Source organism: Pleurodeles waltl, chromosome 1_1 (genome assembly GCF_031143425.1).
Source record: "Pleurodeles waltl isolate 20211129_DDA chromosome 1_1, aPleWal1.hap1.20221129, whole genome shotgun sequence".
NCBI lineage: Eukaryota > Metazoa > Chordata > Amphibia > Caudata > Salamandridae > Pleurodeles > Pleurodeles waltl.
The window spans coordinates 66,999,154-67,020,161 of NC_090436.1; the positions used below are offsets into that span (position 1 = coordinate 66,999,154).

Genomic DNA, 21,008 nt, shown 5'->3' on the forward strand with positions numbered 1-21,008 from the left:
GACAGCAGGTCTTTCCCTCTAGACACATAAAAGGCTTCCAACCAACCCAAATTGACGCTGTGAGCCTGACCTACCTAGTGGTGCCACCCCAGTCCTGGACCCTTGGAGGTAGATCTTCAGGTGCTGCTCCAGCAGCACCACCACATCTCTGCCGTCGTGTAGATCGAACCAGTGCTTCTCTGCCATTGTGTGGATAACTATGCAAGGCTCCTGCAGCCTTGATGACGATGACACCCAACTCCACATCACAGCCACTGCACTCATCAGAGTCAACGCTTTCACTCGACATCGACATGGCCGGCTTCGGCATCTAAACTCCATCGCATTTTGGCTCAGATGCATTGCCACCTCTGCATTGGGAACTTTCACACATCTCCTTGACTGCATGGGGAAATTCAACGCATCTCCTCAACAGTGTAGTACGGAATCACCGCAACACTCCTGCACTAGGATTTTAAGGTACTTTGGTTCAGAGGGCCCAACTGGATCTCTCTAGTCATCCTGCACTCCATCACAGTTGGCTTGAACTTTTGACTTTGTCCCGGTCCGGCACGACCAGAAAGCTCCGGTTGGCGCTTTTTTGCATTTAAGTGCTTTTCTACAATTTATTCTTTAAAAATTCATAACCCAAGTTCTACTATTGGATTTTTGACATTTTGGTCTTGTTTTATTTATTAAGTGAAGTTTTCTTTTTCTAAACAGATGTGGAATCGTTTTGTGTGGTGTTCTCGCTGCTTTACTGTTTGATGTGTTGCGCAAATAGTTTACACATTGCCTCTTAAGTTAAGCCTGACTGCTCTGTGAAAGCTACCTGAGAGTGAGCAAAGGTTGATTTAGTCTGTGTTGGTGACTTACCCTGATTAGGGTTGTGGTTCCTGCTTGATCAGGGTGAAAAACTCTGTTGACCAGAAACCCCTTTTCTAATAGCCAGTCTCTCTAGTTACGGCACCATTGTGATCACTCCCTCTTCCCACCTGTTACCTTTATAGGATACTGTTGACATGCCTGACTTAGAATATCATACCCACCAATGGCTAGCCACCTCCCTAGCGGTGGCCAAAATATGCAATCCCTGCCACTGGAGACAGCCTGCTACCCCTAAAGGACAGGAGTGGCTTACTGAACTACATAGGGTAGCACCTCATCAACGAACCACCGTCATACTGAATGATAAGATAGCAAATGTATGAAGGGGTGTGGGGCGCCTTCCTTTATATAGGAGTCTTTTCATATGCTGCTGTTCACCGCTCTTCTCCTGAAACAGTTGGTGCCACTCTGTGTCTTTCTGGGAGTCTCTGGAAGCTGATTAGCTAGACTGGCACCCTCTCCACCCTGTGCCTCTGATGTCTTCAGATGGTCTCCCGGGGAAGGGTAGGCTGACATCAGCTACCAAGGGAGTGAATAAAGGGGTAATACCTCTTTGCCTTGCACGGCACCTCAATGCCTGGGCTATGTAGATGCAATTGAGAGTCAATGCGCATCACCTCTCGCATACCCCTATTGCTCTAACTCGATTGCCTCTTTGTCCCAGTATGGTTACTTTTACATCTACCTGCCTGTTGCAATGTTATGCTGACTTTTGTCTTTGCTAAAGTTCAAAAGCTGTTGTTTTGTATTTGATGGTCTGGCTTAGTGTGTATTCCCTTTGGGGACCACATCTTCGTCTCTTCTACTATTCCTCAATATCCTGCACACCTTCCCCCCTTTCCAGCTCTTCTCCCCCTGCCTCTACTCCCATCTTCCTTCTTGTCACTACTGCAATGGGAAGGGTACGTATCTTTGGATTCCGCGGACCGGTCAGGGTGCATTCTTCATTCTCCCTTGATGCTTATCCTTAGGTGTCTCCATCCATGGTAAGGTTGGTTTTCCTATCTCGATTTGACTGTTTGCATTGGCCAGTCTCCTTCCATTGGATATAGCCTGAACCAGGCTGACTGCTGTTCCTCAACTGTATATTGTTGTGCTCTTCCATTTATTCCTATGTGTGCAGCATAATGGGGTTCTTATTATCTACTTGCACCATCATGACACAGCATATTAGCAACGTGCTGCGTAAAGTTTGAATTGACCATATTTTGGGATATGGAACAGGTGGAATGCAGTTTGTTTGGCTTACTTTGGAGTTTTCAATTGCCACTAAGATATGTCTGCCACGGATATAGCTGAAGTGAGTTCATGTCAGACTAAGGGCCAGATGTCTCATTTTATCCAATAGCGATTAACTAATTGTGATTTTTTGCTAATCGCAATTAAGTAATCGCTATCGGAATGTATGAAACTCCAGGAGTCTCATACTGCGATTCGCAAGGGCTCACAAATGGACCTACCTCATTAAGGGCCAGATGTATCATCATCCCGGTTTGCATTTCCTAAATAGTGATTATTAAGAAATCGCTATTTCAGAAATGCAAAATGGGATGTATGAAAATTGCGATTCGGTAATAGCGATTTCTTAAAAGTCGCAATCGCTATTAACGAATAGTAATTAGGGAATGGGACTCCATTCATCCGTATGGGCCTGTAGGTGCGAATGGTTTTGCATTACCTAATTTGCGAATTCCTTTTAGGAATTCGCAAATTAGGTAATGCAAACCCCAGGGTGCTGGGGGCCTAAGGACCCTTTGATGCAACCCAAAAAAAAATGTTTGTGGACATGCCAATTTAAAAAAATGCATTTGTAATTTCAAAATTGCACATGCTTACCACCAAACTTGAGTTTGTTGTAATTGCATTTCCTAAATGCCAAATTCACATTTAGGAAATGCATGATACATGTGAATAGGTCATCGCAAATAGGTATTCCCTATTTGCGATTACCTATTTAGGGGATCGCAAATTGCGATTCCTTAAAATTGCACTGCTAGTTCCTTTCATAAATCATGAAAGGTGATTTTACATTCCCAAATGGTGGAATTTTGCGATTCGCACCGTTTGCGAATGCAAAATCCTTTGATACATGTGGCCCTAAGCAACATGTTAGATGGAATAGCATGTTTGATTAAATAGTGAACACAGTGGGTGTTACTATTCATACCAAGAAGTAAGTCTGCTTCAGTTTACATAATTGCACAGAAACCCAGTGTGGTAGGATGTAGATCAGGTTTTTAAGTTGGATAGTTTGTTTCTATAAAAATGGCGACCAAGAGATTTTGAGTGTACAACAAGGCAAGGTGTGATAGTACTCCCTTCTTGACTACGCTGATGCACACTAGTAGGCAAGTCCACCTTTATTGTTATTGTCACGAGCATGTTGATTCCAATGAGGGTTTTTAGCTTTACTCAGTTCATCTGACTATGGTGTGGAATAAAGCACGTAGTGATAGTCTGCCTTTGATTACACGAATGCACGGCAGGAGGCAAGTTAGTCTTCAATGCAGTAAACGTCTCAGTGCACAGTGCACGCGCTGCATGAGGCACAAACGCTGGGTCAGTATGAAGGAATCGTATATGCAGAAGTTTTTCAGAATTATTGTTATAGGATTAGTTTTGAGGATATATATATATGACTCATGTCTCTACAGAACTACATGTGCATGACATAAGGTATTGTCTAATAGCTCAATGAAAAGTTTTCACTGATTTGTAAAAAGTATTATTTGTGTTTATTTCTAGCCCTGTTGAAGTTCTAGGGGCTCTATGCGAAAAACGATGAAACACACTTTGTCAGAGGGCAAATAATATATATTTTTTAATGGATCTATGACTCTGAATGGATATTTTTAGGTAGAGCCTAGGCAGCGCACATGCGCTGTCTGGAAGACCTGTTGTATTGAAAGGACTTTGCTCCCACCTGCTGCTTACCATTGGTTTAGTCCAGTGCCGCTCTTCTTTGCTGCCTCCTAAGTGGTTCATGCAGCAATATGTCACTTCCGTTTTTCCACAGAGGAGCACCGCTCAACTACACTTTCCTTCCACTTGTATTCTTCACCATCTCCCTCCCATCGTTCTATTTGTTATTGGTATGTTGACACTCTGATTTAATATTTTTTTTTAAATTTATTTGAACTGTTTTGCTCTTGGCACTTGTGTTTTCAGTCAAATACTAAGGCCCATATTTATACTATGCTTGCGCCGGATTTGCATCTTTTTTTTTACGCAAATCTGGCGCAAAGTTACCTCCATATTTATATTTTGGAGCTAGCCATGTCTAGCGCCAAAATATTTGCCATAACGTCATTTTTTACAGTGGAAGCCTACCTTGTGTCAATGAGATGCAAGGTAGGCGTTCCCGGGCAAAAAATTACTCTAAGGCCCTAAAGCCATATTTACCCTCCCTTGCAAAAATGGTGCACGGGAGGTAGGCGGGCCTAAATAATGGCACTAAACCTGTTTAGTGCCATTATTTAACGCCTGGGTCAGGGCAGGCGTTAGGGGACCTGTGGGCTCATTTCCATGGTGGAATTCCATGGGAAGAGTCCACAGGGACCCTCCTCAGGCCCCAGGGACACCCCCACCCACACCAGAGGGACAGCAGAAAATGGGGGACCCCATCCTAGGTAAGTAGAGGTAAGTATTTAATTATTTTTTTTGCAGTGCCATAGGGGGGCTATCTTGGGCCCCCCTACATGGCCATTGGGCTGGGGGACATGACTCCTGTCTTTATGACAGGAATCATGTCCATGGGGATCGTGCGTCAAAAAAATGACGCTAGGCAGGTTAGAGTAATTTTTTGACTCTAACCTGACTAGTGCCATTCTTTGACGCACAGCCTCCTGTTTCCCCTACGCCTCCCCCACCTGGTTAGCATCATTTATTTTGACGATAATCGGGCCTTACCGCCGGCTAGCGTCATTCCTTAACTATGACGCCCGGCTGGCGTCCAGGAATGGCACTAGCCAGTGGTTTTCTTTTGACGCAAAACTGCGCTAACGCAGGTTTGCGTCAAAAAGTAAAAATCAGGGCCATACTGCGCTTCTTCTTTTTCTCACCGGCGCATTTGTGCCTCGGTGTTATGAACTGTGAGGCCAAACTTACGTTGTGCCAGCTTATGGCTGATGTCAAAACGTTATCACTTTGTAAAAGGTCACCACAGCTTTTAAAACTCATTCTTACTCAGTCCCCGAAAGAAACTGCTTTGTAGGTGTTATTTTGTACCTGCACTGATGCTCAGTCTGGCATGTTCTGCATTTTGTACAGTCGCTGTGTTGTGTCCTAGATCTTCGCATGTTCAAAATATACATTTGAGATAGTCGACAGAATAACTAGGCAGGTTCATGGGTCCTAAGCAGAGATCAGTGTGCGAACTGCGCCGTCTCTGCCTTTATCCGTCATGAAGTCAGTGTTGGCGAATGGAAAATACACTGTATAATTACAAATTCTGCATGCGCTTTCGTGCATTTTTGTATATTTACAGAATTTGCAAGCCTTTCATCTTTTGGGAGAAAATTCAATGAGTTTAACGCAAAAGGGTTCCAGGCGCTAGTGTTGCACTAAATTGCTCTGTATTGATAAGAACTCACCCCAGGAAGTACCTGCAGCGTGCTGTGCACGAGGCACGTTGGTACATGTGAGACGCAAGGCCGAGGGTCCCCACGAAAGGAGTGATGTACGGGGCCAACAATAGCCCACATCACACATTTGCTGAAATGTGCACTTTAGTTTCTTTAGGAACGTTTGCCTTAATTGCAAATGCTGGTATGCTCTGACTCAATAGACATCCCCAACCTAAGCGCATAGAAAAAAGACGCTGTCATTTACTATACCAATAGCTCTAACTCTCACAAATGCGAGACCTGTTGCATTGCAAATGCTTGTTGGTGTTTGCTGCAAGAAAATTCAGATTTTGGACTTTTTGGCGTGTGCTTGAGGCATTGAGATTTGCTATAACCCCAGCGGGTTTTTAGAGGGTGTAGGTTGGGCATCCTCCCTCTGAGCACCCTGATGGATATTAGAGTGAAAAACAGTGGATCACATAAGTGAGCGCCGGTTCTCCAATGTTCGCCCCTGATGTAGCTGTTCCCATCTCGTCTTCCCTGGTTGCACTGTCGAGTCTCCTTCCATTGGCTGTAGCTTGACCCACGCTGACTGATGAACCTCAACTGTATACCTCCGCCCTCTTCCATTTATTCCCATTCTATTACCAGTTCTGTTATTGTATATTTTTTCTTGATCTTTTATTTCAGCTAATATGCATAAATAAAGGTTGCCAAAAACAACTCCAGCATGACCAGAACTGCCTCTCCTGAACAGTTTAGAAGCAAACCTTATTTTGCTTGAAGGGCACATGATTACCTGTTGTCTAATGTCAATCATGGGACAGCTACAGCTTTGCTTCAAACACAAGTAAATGGATGATGACTTCTTCTCCTGGTCACTCGTGGCTGTCTCACCTACCTTAATACCACATTGTAATCAGTGATGTAGCAGGGGTGTCGTGGGCCGGGTGCATGCACGTGAACCCTGCCCACTAGTTCGGTAGTAGGACACCCCATAACTATAATTAACTATAATTTATTGAACTCCTAATACCCGAGGCCCCGGTGCAACTGTGCCTGCTGCACTACTGATATTTACACCCCGAATGGCAATAGGCACATGAGGAGATAGGCCCGTGATATTTTGTTGTCATTTGTGGAGAATTTCGAGACCACTTCTCAGAAGATCATTAATGACGTGCATAAAAATGGTTTCAAACGAATGAGCTGAACACCACGAGGCAGCCAACTTGAATCTATGTCTATAGTTGCAGTGGGTGCCCTTTTCATTATTGTTTCTATTTTTATTCATGTTTAACTTTTGCAGTCAGTTTTTTAAAATGATATATCCGACCTCTTGCCTTAAAGTATTCATCCTCATGAACAAGAGACTCCGCCCCCTAGACATTTATTACATAGCCATGATGTTTTTAGGCCATCTCTTTTACAGTTTGAGTTATACTTTATTCATTCAGGAGGGTGCAATTAATGTACAAATTCCACAGTAATGAAAACACTCACAGGCTCAGAGCTGAACAACTATGTGTGTTAGTTGGAACTTTCCAACAGATTGCATCCCCTGTGGACTTTTAGAAAATGCAATTAGATGAACCATCTTTCAATGCTAGGCACAGTCTTCTCATAGTGTTTCTGATGCAATGCGCGGCATGCTTTGCAGTAATGGGTGATCCAGGACACTTTCAATACTGGCTGAAGTTGCATCCTCCAACTGAAGTAGCTTGCATACCGCTCGTCATCCGCATCCAGTTCTAGAAGGTAAGCAGCCAGGTCTTGTGCAGTAGGAAAGTCATCGACATGAATGAAGGAATCTGTTGGAAGGAAGACTTCATAGTTGGCACGAGGAGGACCCAAGACCACAGGCACAGCCATTGAACCAAAGGCATTCCTCCAGACCTTTTCAGTGATGTAGTCTTTATGCTGGGAGTTCTCAAAGGCCAAGTAGAACTTATATTGGCTGATGATAGTGGTCAAGAGCTTGCTATCTGGAATGGGCATGTGCCCCCTCCCAAAAACATCCACCTGGATGTGTTTCCGAAGCTCTTCGTAATATACCACTCGCTTGTCGCTTGGTCTCCAGTTACTGATCACCCAAGACACCAGTCTAGATTTTATAGGTATGGTGAAATTCTCCGGCTCACTTACATTTTCCATCCAGCCGTATGGGGTAAAGATGTCCGAGTCCCGGCGGTAGGACAGGGTTAGGTTAAACAAGTTATCCATTAAATGGAGGTTGCTCAGATGAATAGGTGGCTCCAAGTTGAACCATATCCAGAGCTGGTGTGGTGGCCTTGGCTGCTGAGGAAGCAGTGAGATGTTGGAGCTCACGTCCCTGTGGTGGATGACCACTGCATCCGCGTGCTTATACCTGCTCCGGTTTGCCGTTAGGTGACAGCCAGAAATGCCATACTGAGGCAAACACCTGTCCAAGGGGAATCTGTAATCATGAGGCCACGTCCAGAGCAAGATTACCAGTTCAGTCTGCTTATTTCCAGCAGGGGAAAGGGATGCATTCTGGGGATTTGCAGTGGACTCGTGTTGAAGGAGAAGCTGGTCAGCCATTTTAACTTTTATTGGTTTCACATCTGTGAAGGTTGAGAAGTAGATGAAGTACCAAAGACCAGTCACAATTGGGACGAATATGTAGGTCACCTTCATAAAATAGTTCACCATGGCGTACCAAGCGCTGTGAAGTAACAAGAGAACAAACAATATTAGTGATTGCAATGCAACAGCACAAAGTAGGAGACATATTAGTTTATACTGGAGCTATGCAGAGCTTTAGGAATATATCTTCATACAAAACCACATTTATCAATTTTGTACCAGGTAAAAATGGTGGTGCAGAGGACTCAAGACTTCATACCCTGTGGTTAGGCAATGAGACTGACTTCTCACCATTGGAAAAGGATGAACACCTTAAGTGATGTCTTTTATAGTGGAACAAAAAGCACACTTTTTATGAGTGTCCCTAAAAAACTATGCCTAGCAGAAATTTAAGTTATGTTGGTGAAATCTCAGAAATTCCTGAATTTCATGTTAAATGAAAATCAGAACATTATTTTCGAAAATTCACATTAATTGATTTTGTGTACATTTTTAAGTGAATGTGCACCTTGCATGAAAAAAAATCTGATGAGGCATCACAGGGAGGCTGGGTTGCACAGATAATATCACATCAAAATACATTTTTGGCACCAACCAGTTTCCTTCATTAACTTGCATGAACGCAAGGTGTGTGTGCTGTGAAAAAACAGTCATTCGAGAAAAAAATAACATTTTGCAGTTTGACTTGCCTATATCTTTGGCACTGTTTGATGAATGTTCACGAAATTCTCCCCAAAAAAGTATGCTGGTGATTCTTGCACACGGACAGTTTTGGGGTGATTCACCAAGCGGGGGGCTGAGAAAAAGGGTGGAGGGTCAAAAAACATGTGTTTCCCATGTTAATTCTGTTAGGAGTTTTGATCATAACTATAGCCCGAACTGCTGGATGGAATTACACCAAATTTGAGAGAAAAGTAGGTTTTGGTACGTAGATTACGCTTTTGGGTATTTGGTGTAAATCTGTTCAGTAGTTTATGAGAAATTAAGGAAAATCCAAATTTGCATATCTAGAAGCGCAAATATTTTGCAAATATTCGAGAATATTTGTGAATGCACGCGCGGATAGAAGCGCTCTAATTGGCTGTCCACAACCTGAACAGAAAGGTGTGGTTGCCATTTAAAAGGTCTGGGGACTCCATTCCCCAGGGCCCAGGCTTCAATAAATGGAGGAGGGGGGCCATGAGGCCCCTGTCTCCCAGCCAAATTCGGCCCTGGGGACCCATCCTCTGGGACCCAACTTTATAAAAACTTTAGGGGGTGGGGGGTACGTGCACCCCCTCCCCTGGCCGATTTTGGGCCCAGGGACTTCATCCCCTGGGTCTCGGCCTTAATAAAAAATAATTGGCTCCAATCTCAGCCCTGGGGTGGGGAGCAGCTGTCCTGGGCCCAGGGCCCCCAGTGTGCAATGGGACCACGGGGAGCCTCAAGGCCCCTGCGGTCCCAGCCCACTCCCTGCCTCTTGCGGGAGCTGGCATTGCTGTCAGAGACAGAGAGCTGCCAAATATGCAACTCCCTGTCTGTGAGAGCAATAGTTTCCTCTTTTTCCTTGCCCGCATGTCTATGGGCAGGGAAACAGAGGAAACCTCCGCTCCCAGCAAGTCAGAGCTTTTTTCCACCAAGTCAGAGCAAACAGCTATGTCCTGGGGGTGGGAACCCCAGGACATAGCAGGAACCATTCCTGGTGAGTAGCAGTCCCCAGGGCCATTTTTGGCTCCTTGAGGGGGCCGCGTGCCCCCCTCCAAGATTTGAAATTTTCCCAGGGAGGTTCTGGTCCCCAGGATCTGGGGACCGCAATGAATCCCCTTCCTTATCTTTTTTCAGCCCTGGAAGGGTGGCAGTCCCTGAGGCTGCGGGGGGCCCTTGTGCACCCCCCTTAATATGAATTGCCCTGAGGAGGTGGTGGTCCCTGGGGCTGCGGGGAGGCCGTGCAGGCCCCAAGCATTAATTGATTCTTTAGCCCCAAGGAGGTGGCGGTCCTTAGGGTTGGTAGGGGAAACTTTCAACACAGCAGCTGAACTGACTGAATTGAGCCAAAGTTATTGGCAAAACTAAAATAGCTCTGTCTATGGAAAAAATGGTCCTAACTATAACTGCCTACTAGCAGGCGACAGTAGGTAATATATATATGGAATATTTGCACCGCAATATATTTTACCAACTGAATGTCCATGAGTGATAAAGCATTGAATCTCCAGATGTTCTTTTATTTCATTTTCTCCAGTAACAAAGTTATGCCCAATCATGTTTGTTGCATTCTGTGTTAGATCCAGCCAACACGTTTCTTTGGATGGGTGTATATGAGTTAAGGTTTATGGAAAGAACAAAAATTGGAATATACCTAAAATTATATGATAAGAAGTTGATCGAGTTTTCATATTCCATTTTGTTCTGAGCCGTGTGTGGTCTAATCCAGGATTAGACTTCCATGTCCCAATCTGGAAAATAATGTAATTGGGAGCTATGAGTAAGGAGCATAATGTGTATAAGTTCTCTGGCACTAAAGCAGTGGTATCTAATGTCACCTGGCAATGAGAATCCCTCTTCGTCTCTATGACAAATATATACAGCTACTCACACATTGAGATGAATTACTTGAGAAACTGGGAGATACAGACCCATAAACTTCACAGGCCTTGAAAGAAGTATGCTGATGCACCAGAAGCCAGTGCTATTGAACATTGTGATGGGAAATTACCCTGCAAAAATTCACTCGCCCAATACTGCCAGAGCCTGAACAGCTAGTACCTTTTGGAATTAACTGCAATTTACTAATTATGTAGTTATGATTTTTTAAATATTGAGTGTTTCTGTGATAAATGAAAAAACTAATAAGTGCTGCTAATATATACAATATATATGCAAGAATATAGATCTCGCATCTTTTTGTTAGGTACCACCAAGGATGTTGGATACAGCCCACAAGATGACAAAATATGTCAGGGGAGGCCACAATTCTTTATTAATTGTCGCAGCTCCATTTAAAGATGATCTCCAGTCCGCAGGTATCTGAAACTCCCTTATCAATGGTCAAAAGGCAAAGTCCTCTCCTTGCCGATGCTTACGTCACTTACTGTCTATTACTGCACTCACCTCTACCAAGGTGAGTAAGGTGTCAGTTATAGTCAGGTGACTTCCAACCTACGCCCTATACCTTCAGAGTTCAATATCCAACTCCACGCCTCCTCCCGTCTTATGCTCAGAATATATATTGTGATGTTCCCTTAAGTCTGGTGGTGGTGCATCCCAGTCTCCTTAAGTTACGCATGATCTGTTTTCTCTTCCTGCTCCCATCTCTGTCTCAACTTTCATCACTCTTTGTGAGCCTTGGGCTTCCAAACCCTATCTTCCTTTTATTCTCCCACGAGTTTACAAGATGTGATGGGCTTTACCTGGGATATGTTTTGTGGGATGGATTGGCCTGCACAGTAAGCTGTGACCATGATGGCTTCCCCTTCTATTCCATCACTTCCACAGGCTCGCTATCATATAGAGTGTTTGCTTTCTTTCATTGGGATTACTTGATAATCACCCAGTCACCTTATTTTTTTGTTAATACACCGGGATGGTCTCTGGTCAATTGCATACATTTGTATCTTCTTTTCTTTATCACTTGTTCTGAGTTTGATATCACTAATAAATGTCAGCCACTGTGCTACGGTGGTGTGTATGGGTAGCCCAAACATGAGAGCGGCAGTGATTCTCCCGTGGAGGACCTGGCCTGGCAGTTCGGTCTGGACTGTTCCCATGGAGAACAGGTTCAAGACTGATTTGAGTACGGCTGGGTCCAATGATGGGGTGGTGTGGTGAGCAAAAGAACAATGAATTAAACCCAGATCTGTGACTGGGGGTGAGTGCTTGAAATGTTTCAGCACTCCCCCCATCACCCTTTTGTGTTTCTACAGAATGGCAGCCTATTGCCTGACTTTACATACTGTGGGATTCCCCACCATCCAAAGATAAGTGACTCCAGAAAACAAAACCTACCATGAACTGTGGGTCATGGAAGTAATTTTTTAGCAGTATGCGGTCTCCTGACCAATCCTCTCAGCAGGTGATGTCTCAGTTGTAGAGAGCGTGAGCTAAGCTAAGTTCATCTCCAGAGTATTAAAGACTGTATCTAAGTAGCCAGCAAGAAAGCTCCCAAAGCCAGGATCACTAGACATATGAGTACAAAGTACCTGAGCCAAGTACCCTGCTCGAAGATGTGACTTGATTCCTATCAGTATCAATGACTGAAGCAAAGTATTCCCTCGAAGAAGGTGACCTAACTCATATGAGTATAAAGAAGTGTAACAAAGTGCTTCCCTTTAAGGTGTGACCTGAATCAGCATTGCTACTTCAGCTGAGTACCAAGGATTGTTGCAAAGTAATCCCCTCAAGGCAGTGGTCTGAGCCTGACTTCTTTGAAAATCAAGGACTGTGCAAAGTATGCCCCAGAAAGGAGGCACCCTGACCCCTCTTCACTGTTTCATATGAGTACCATAGTACTCCCTGCAATGAGGCTCTAGGACCCACTGTCACTAGAGCTATGAGTGTAGAGGACTGTAGCCAAGTAATCTGTTTTGAGAAGCTCACGGGACAACTATATCAATAACTGTAGCACAGTACTACCCTCAAGGAGATAACCTGACTCCTATGAGTAAGAAGGACTCTTGCAAAGTACTCCCTTCTAGGAGGTGACCTGGCTCCCTTGAGTATCAAGGACTGTAGCAAACTTCTCTCCTCCAGCAGGTGACCTCACGTGAGCAAGCATCATTAGCCATATGCGTGCAAATAACGATGTTGGAGTACTTGCTTTGAGGATTCACCCTCTATCGGTGTTGCTGCGCTTGTGAATACTTCCTGCAAGGAGGCTACCAGACCCAGTGCCTCTTGGCCTATGAGTGCAAACAACTGCAGTGAAGTGATCTCCGAAGTGAGGTGAGCTGACTCCTACGAGTACCTAGGAATGCAGCAAAGAACTCCACCCAAGAGGAGACCTGGCTAGATTGAGTAACAAGGACTGTTGGAAAAAGTACTCTCATCTATTAGGTGACCATAATAGACCCAGTATCAACAGTCATAGGAGTGCAAAAGACGGTAGTGGAGTATTAGCTTGGAAGAAGCACACTGGCTCCATATTGTTTTGTCCCTTTCCCAAGGACTAAATTGAAGCACTCCCTCCGAGTAGACTTTCAGACCCAGTGCCATTGGTCTTATGAGTGCATACCACGATGGGAGAGAACTGTCCTAGATTAGGCTCTTATCACTCAGAGACCTTGAAATGGTGGCCATGGTCTTAAAATAGATGGAGTGAGGCACAGACCCACCTTGGTGAAATTTGGGCTGAGCAAGCTCCTTCTGTCCTGATTATCCTAGGTTTAGAAACCTGAGACGCGTTGGCCACCAGAACCACTTTCACCCCAGTAGTGGTGTAGTGGCCATGGGCTAGTTAGTACTGTTGAACCAGAAGAAACTGAGGGAGCTAGCTTTATGGGGGTGCATGGGGTAGAACGCCCCCCGAAAAAAAAAACATTCTCTGCTGGGTCAGAGCCTGATAACAGTCAGGTCCTGCTCCAGGCTGTCACACTTGTATGATATGAAAGGAACATTGCTTACCTGGGACTCGTTTAGGGAGCTTATTTGAGAGCAACGCTGTCTAGACAAGTACAACCCGTAAGCATACCAATACCAGCTGATAAAAAAAAGCAGCAAAAAACAAGCAAACAAGCCTCTTAGTACATGTGCTCTGTATTTAATATTTTGCAAATCCATGGATTAATCAAAAATAACTAGTCCCGATAATGCTAATGGGTGATCCAGATTAGGCCAGGAAAAATCAAACTGGGTCTTTGGAACCAGGAGAAAACTAGGAGGAAACCCACTCTTGAGGCAATAACAGAAAATACTCTGATCGGCAATATCTTAAGCAATCGTTAATTGTATAAGTACACATGAGTTATGAACATAAATTTAATACATCACAAAAAGTGGTGTTATATGCAAGATATATAGAGAGCAGTCAGATCAAGTTCTGAGAGGACTTTAACCCAGTGCTTCAAGCATATTCTCTCCACTTTGTACACAATAAATTAAGAGGAACTATGAAGCATTAGCTGTATGTCAGAACCCCTTTCAGAGGGCCACAGGGCAAGCAGGAGCGATTGAGCCTAACTGTAGGGGTCAAGGCCTTCTACTTCCAGTGTCCTGAGGCCTGACCTACTATGGGTCCTGAGCAACTGGGCCAGGCACCACTTCAGCACTTGACTCTCAGTGGTAGTGTGGATGAAGCACTTCAAGGCTTTTCAGGGAGGAAGGGTGGAGGTAGTTACAGTGAGGGGAACACCAGCTTAAAACTCAAAGTACATTAAATAGCAGCAATAAATGACTGTCCAGTCAAATACTTTCTTTGATGACAAAAGTAATATTTATATATGAACGCAAAGTGATATATGGCACACACAAACAATATACAAAGCCCCAGGGGGGGCGGAGCTAGCCTTCCGGCAAGATGGCCGTCACTACGTGAGGCTCTGCCGGACTTAGGGCTATTATTCTTTATTTCCCCTGATACAGCGGCGTTAGAGGTGCTCCCCCTGGCTGGAGGCCTTTTTGACTGGACTGGGCTTCCCCCGTTCCGTGAATTCACCGGCTTGCTGTTCTGAGGGCCGGCGGGGTGGCAGAGGCCCTGCCGGCGTCTGGCCAGCGGGGGAGCAGCGTGCTTGGCTTGGATGAGTCACCGCGGGCTGTTGTGAGGGCCGAGTAGGGGTTCCCCTGCGCCCCTGCCGGAGCGAGGTGAGAGGAGGTGCTGCTTGGGGGGCCATCGGCGGTCTTGCCAGACTGCGGCCCCCCGTGAAGCTGTAGGCCCGGGCTGGGGCTGGGCCTGGTGCCGCGCGGCTGCCTCGTGGCGTGCGGCTCCCTGGCGGTGCGTGGCGCGGGTGCGAGGCCTTTCCGCCCTGGAGGTGGCTGGCCCGACGGTGGTGCTGGGCCGACTTGGAGGTGGCTGGCAGGGCAGGTGGTGCCCTTGCGGTGAGGGGGCCCCCATGAGTTGAAGGCCAGGGGATCCTCCTGTGCGGCTGGGGGCCTACTTTTCCTTTTTTTTTGGCCTTGTGAGGGGTGATTTCGCCTTAGGACTCCAGGTGGTGGGCCCCTGCTGGGGGAGCCTGTAATCAATTGTCGCCGGCCGGATCGGGCCGGGGGGAGTCTTGCTGGGCCAGCAGGGGGTAGTGGAGTCGCTTGTCGCCGGCCGGGCCGGGGGCCCTTTCTTGTTTGGGCCCAAAGGTGGCAGTGGCGTTTTGTACTACTGCTGCCCATTGTTGTTCTGTTGGAGGCAGCGGAGGATTTTTTCTTTTCCTTCTTTTTGGCGCTTGTGGAGAGCTGAGGGAGCATTCGGATTCGCTCCTGCGCATTTAAGGAGACGACTGCTGGCGTTGCTGCTGTTGGGCACTTACCTCTGGAGAAGTGCAGCTGTTGGCGGGTGCGCTTTGACCAGTGGCTGGAGACCACTCTGAGGGTCGTCTGCTGGTCTTTTGCCTGCTGTGGGCCCGTCTGCCTTTGGGTGCCTGGTGGAGCGTCTAGCGCTGGGCTTCATGCAGAAGCCACAATGGATAAGGCGGAGCAGCGACAGGCCAAGCTTTCCTTTGAGGGCGGTAAACGGAAGGGGCTGCAGTCTGGTGAGGTGCAGATGGACGATGGGCCCTCTGGGGTCTTGGTTAAATCCATGTTTATGGATCTCAAGAGTAGCTTGGCTGAAATAGATGCCATGTTGGACCATTTGACAGTGCAGATGGACCGCATCAGGGCTCGAGTAGATGAGCATGATGCTCGGTTTGAGCAGCTGGAGTCGCGCACCTCGGAGATGAAAGATCAGCGGCACGGGGAGAGAGAGCGCTTGCTGTAGATGGAGCGAGTGCTGGAGGTCATCAGGAACAAGAATGAAGATTTGGAGGCGCGGTCCCGGCGTAATAACGTTTGGTTGATTGGCCTTCCTGAGTCCACGGACATGGGTAGGATGGAAGACTTTGTGGAGAAAATGCTTGCTGATTTGTTTCCAGGTGAGCTTTCTCGTATGCTGGTGGTGGAGAGGGGTCATAGGTCTCTGGGCCCTAGGCCCCCTCCTGGGACCTCGCCGCAACCTGTTATTTTTCGCTTTTTGAATTATTGCGACCGCAATGCTGTGCTGCGACTGGCTCGGGACCGCCGTCTGGTGGTGTACAGAAACACTGAGTTGCAATTTTTTCCGGATTACACTCCGAGTGTGCAGGCGGCGTGTAAGGTGTTCCTGCCGGTTAAGCGCTCTTTGAGTCTAACTGTAGCTCGTTTTTCGCTTATCTACCCGGCTAAGCTTCGGATACAACATGGCGGAACATTGCATTTCTTTACGGATCCGAAGTTGGCGGCCAAGTTCTTCAAGACGCTTCCTCGGTGCTCTTCAGCTGAACAATCTGGAGCTTCGAGCTCGGGGCGGGCACACCTCAGTGACACTGATTGACTGCCTTGAAGTTGCGTTGATGGTTGGCCCTGAATCCTTTGGGTGCCGCTCTGGTTGTGCCTCTGACTTCCTCTTTCAGCGCTGCTGTATCAGTTTATCTGCTTATTCTAGCCATTCCAGTCCTTTCTAGCCTGTCTGTTATTCGGATGGGCTGGATGGCTAGACTTACGACCCCTGGATGAGTCCTTTTCTTATGCTGTGGGGTTTAGATCTCCTCTGTTGGGGGGAGGGTGGGGGTTTGTTTTGACCCGTTTGGGGGGTCTGCGTGGGTGGGGGTGGAATTGGGTTCTGGTTTGTTGTGTCCGTGAAGTTTGGATTTTTCACTACTGTCTTGTTGCGCTGGATGGGGCTGGTAGGAGGTGGCGGGCGGCTCTGTGGCGGGACGAATGGGAGCACTGTTGTGATGAGGCTGGGGGCAATGACCACAGTTAGTTGCCTTACCTGGAATGTGTGTTGCCTGAATGATCAGCGTAAGGTGCGTCTTATGTCTGCTTACATTCAAAGACATCATATCGATGTGTGTCTGCTTCAGGAGACTAATCTTGAGGCGCACACGGTGAAACAGCTGAGGGCGGGGTGGATTGGAGAGTGTCATGGAGCGGTGTTCTCGAGCTACGCTACAGGAGTGGGGATTTTGCTGCGTAAGGGGCTGCAATGGCGTAAGCATTGTGTGATAGTGGATCAGAATGGGCGATATGTGCTGCTGGGTGGGACATTGCTGGACAGGCCCTGTCGGTTGGTGTCAGTTTATGGCCCTAATGTGGATGACCCTGGATTCTTCTGTGAGGTGTGGCGTTTGGTGGAATCATTGGGCAGTGGGGCTGTGATCTGGGGGGGTGACTTCAATGTGGTTTTGGATCCAGAGAGGGACCGGGAGAGCTCGACTAGACCTCGACACTCTGTTGCTGCTGCTGCTCTGAAGACTGTGATGAGTGATGGTGCTTTGGTTGATTTATGGAGAGCTAAGCATGGGGGTCGGAGGGAGGGCACGTGCGTTAACTATGTTCATAATAGCTGGTCTCGCTTGGACCGATGGTTGGGAAATAGGGACTTGGAGAAGTGGACGCAATCCGTAGAGCATCTGGCCCGGACCCTTTTGGACCATTCTCCGGTTAAGCTGCAGCTGTCGATACCTGGGATTCCGGGGGTCGCGTCTGCTTGGCGTTTGCCACAGGGAGCTCTTCGGGATGTGGTGTTTCTCGAGGAGATTCAGGAAGCCATTTTGCATTTCTTTGCTGAGAACCATGGGTCGGTGGGTTTGGCCGGAACGCTCTGGGAGGCCTTCAAGGTGGTTATTCGAGGGGTGTGCCTCTCTAAGCAGCACGGTGTGCTTCAGGCCTTGTGTTGTGAATTAACTGAGCTGGAGCCTCAGATAGTGGAGTTGGAGGTGATATTGGTGATGGACTGGGCTGGTGAGATGGTGGCGGCTTTGCGGGATGCGGTCTCCCAATATGAAGAGGCTCCAATCGCGAGGTTTGTTTCCTGGGGAAATATGCCAGGGTTTGGCGTTATGGGGAGGGCGACAGGGCGGGTCGTACACTGGTGAACATGCTGCGCAAGCCTTGAGCAAGTGGGTATGTCACTGAAATAGATGGGCAGGGGGGTCAGCGGGTGGCTGGAACGGCCGGTTTTATGCAGGTCTTTGCACGATATTTTGAGGATCTATACTCGGCCCCTGCTGAACCGAATCTTGATATGGCGCAGGCTTATTTTTCCGAGATCAGTCTGCTCTGGTTTGATGACAACCATAGAGCTTATTTCGACGAGCCCTTCTCGGTGGAGGAGGTCAAGGCAGTAATTAGTGGACTGCCTGGCGATAAGGCTCCGGGCCTAGATGGCTTGACTCCTGCCTTTTATAAGGAGTACTCTGATATTCTGGCTCCCTACCTGTTGGAGGTCTATGCTGAGGGGTTGGATGCGGGCTCTCTCCCCGCCTCCTTGCGGGAGGCGCTGATCGTCGCAATACTTAAGCCAGGCAAGGATCCTTGTAGCTGCGATTCGTACCGCCCGCTCTCCATGATTAATGTTGACAATAAAATCTTGGCCAAGTTGATTGCGCTCCGGTTGCAGCCGTTGATGTCGCGTTTGGTGCTTCCGGATCAGTCTGGGTTTGTGCCGGGGTGATCGACAGTGCACAATTTGCGCACGTTCTTCGCGGTGCTGGGTAGCCTCGCGGCGGAAGATGAGGCTGCTGCAGGGTTTTTGGATGCGACAAAGGCGTTTGATTCCCTGTCCTGGCCCTATCTGTTTGCGCTGCTGAGCAGGGTTGGTTTGAGTGCGCGCTTTATAGGGTTGATCCGCTTGCTATATTCGGATCCGGTTGCGAGGCTCCGGTTGAATGGATGCATATCGGACCCCTTCCCGGTGGCCCAGGGAACTCGCCAGGGATGCCCTCTATCCCCGCTCCTTTTCGCTATCGCGGTGGAGCCGCTGGAGGCCTATTTGCGGCAACATCATAACCATAGAGGGCTGCAGTTTAGGCAGCGTCCGATCTTGGTCTCAATGTACGTGGATGATATTGCACTGTATATGCGGGAGCCGAGTGGGGATCTGGATATTTTGCTCACTGAGGTTGTCCGCTTCGGTACCTACTCTGGCATAGTGATGAACTCGTCCAAGTCGGTGGTGCTCCCTCTTACTAGTAGTACGGAGCGCTTTCCGTCGCGTTATCCTGTTGAGTGTATCTCTTTGTTAACCTTCCGCTGGTGCTGCCCATGAGTTTCCTGCGGAGGCTTTGATCGGCTTTGGTGCGGCTGTGTGGGCAGGCGGGCTGCCCAGGATCGCATGGGAGAAGCTGACGCTGCTGTTTGAGCTGGTGGGGCTTGCCACCCCTGATCTGGAGCTGTACTATTACTGCGCTCAGGCCCATTTTGCGTACTTTTGGGTCCGCCCGGTGCAATATCTACCTCATCTTGTGGCTGAGAGTGATGCGGTGTGGCCGGACCGGCTGCCGAGGGTGCTTGGATGTATGACCCGGATTCGCCCCAGGGGAGTGGCCACCGTTGCGTGCACTTCTGGGGCTTGGGCCGCTCTGCTGCGATGGTCGGATGGATGTGAGCCTTTTGCGCCCACAATGCCGGTGTTGGATGTTGCAGATGAAAGAATGTCCAGCGATGTGCGGCTGCGGGATTTTCTTACTGCTTCCGGGTTGTCTCTGTTGGGGGACTGGTTTGTGAATGAGCGTTTGCGGTCGCCAGAGGAGGCGCTAAGTGATGGAGCTGATAATGTGTTGCATAAGTTGTATTTGTTGCGGGTATACGCGATGCTCCGGGCACGATTTAATGGTCTTCCGACTATGCCTCAAACTTGTCAGGCGCTGGAGCTACTATGGCGCGTGCAGTCCCCGCGTCAGCTTATTACTAAATTGTATAGGTGCATGCAGGAGCAGCGGAGGGCGGTGGTGGAGGCTGCTAGGTTTAAATGGGAGAGGGATGTTGGGGAGGAGGTTACTGATGCTATGTGGAGAAGCTGCTGTGCTGCTGCTGTGCACTGTCGCCCAACTATAGACTACGGCTCATGCACTTTAAATTCTTACATGGATTATATTATATCCCCGCGGTCTACGGGCTATAGGGTTGCGCGACGATGCACGCTGTGAACGTTGCTTTGCTCCGGATGCTGATTTTCTGCACTTGGCGTGGACTTGTGGTGAGGTGCGCGTCTTTTGGGGTGAAGTGATGCATGTGATAGCCGGCATGGCTGGCTTGAATCTGCCTTTCTCTCCTGTGGTGGCATTGCTGGGCCTGATGGACGGGGTGCCGTCGGACTGGAGACACCTCGTGGGTATGTTACTTTTGCTGGCAAAGAGAAGAGTGGCGATCTGCTGGGGGTGGGACAGGGCTCCGCGGAGGGCTGATTGGCTGCGTGATGCCGCATTCTGTCAGGAGCAGCTGTCCATTTTTTGGGAGATGGCCTTGGCGTGCTCTCGCCCTAGAGACATTTGGGTGCCTTTCCGCTCCTTTTTGGAATCAACTGGTTAAATTGAGAGAGTTTTTGGGGCGTGTGCGAGGCCACGCATATGACTGTTTGGATTGGGTATTGCTCCTGCACGTGTGGGGAATGCTGTTTGGTGGACGTTCCTGCTGTTTGAGTCTGCTCGGCCACCTACATCCTTCTGCTGTTGTGGTTGTTGTTAGTTTATACCGCAAGAACTTCTGCATTCAGATTCCCCCTGGGGGGTGTGCTTCATGTCGTTCCTATTGGCATGTATATGGGATGGTACTTGAACTTAGGGTTCCGGCCTCGCTGGGATCCTTGTTTCCTCAGACTTTGCTTTTAGTTATCCCGGATCTTATTGTGCGCACACTTATGGACTCCTTGTGTTATATCTGTAGCTCTTGCGGCTGTTATTGTTGGTTTGTGCAAATTTGTATAAATAAAGAAATAATTTTTAAAAACAATATACAAAGCCCCACTGCGGTTACGGCTCTAGTGTTCAATACGCAGGTCCCTGAGCGCCACTGCCCTTCACTAGCAGTAATGGTTATTCCTCATTCACT

General features: G+C 47.8%; 1 protein-coding gene across 2 annotated transcripts in view; it reads right to left on the reverse strand.

Moving 5' to 3' along the window:
- Window positions 1-6,806: 6,806 nt before the first annotated feature.
- Window positions 6,807-21,008, reverse strand: part of LOC138265915 (3-galactosyl-N-acetylglucosaminide 4-alpha-L-fucosyltransferase FUT3-like) — a 43,556-nt gene continuing 29,354 nt past the window's right edge. For both annotated transcript variants that reach the window (XM_069214141.1, XM_069214229.1), the window contains exon 2: window positions 6,807-8,118. In XM_069214141.1, coding sequence (XP_069070242.1) covers window positions 7,017-8,105 — 1,089 coding nt within the window. In that variant the 5' untranslated portion in view covers window positions 8,106-8,118 and the 3' untranslated portion in view covers window positions 6,807-7,016. The remainder of the gene's footprint in view (window positions 8,119-21,008) is intronic.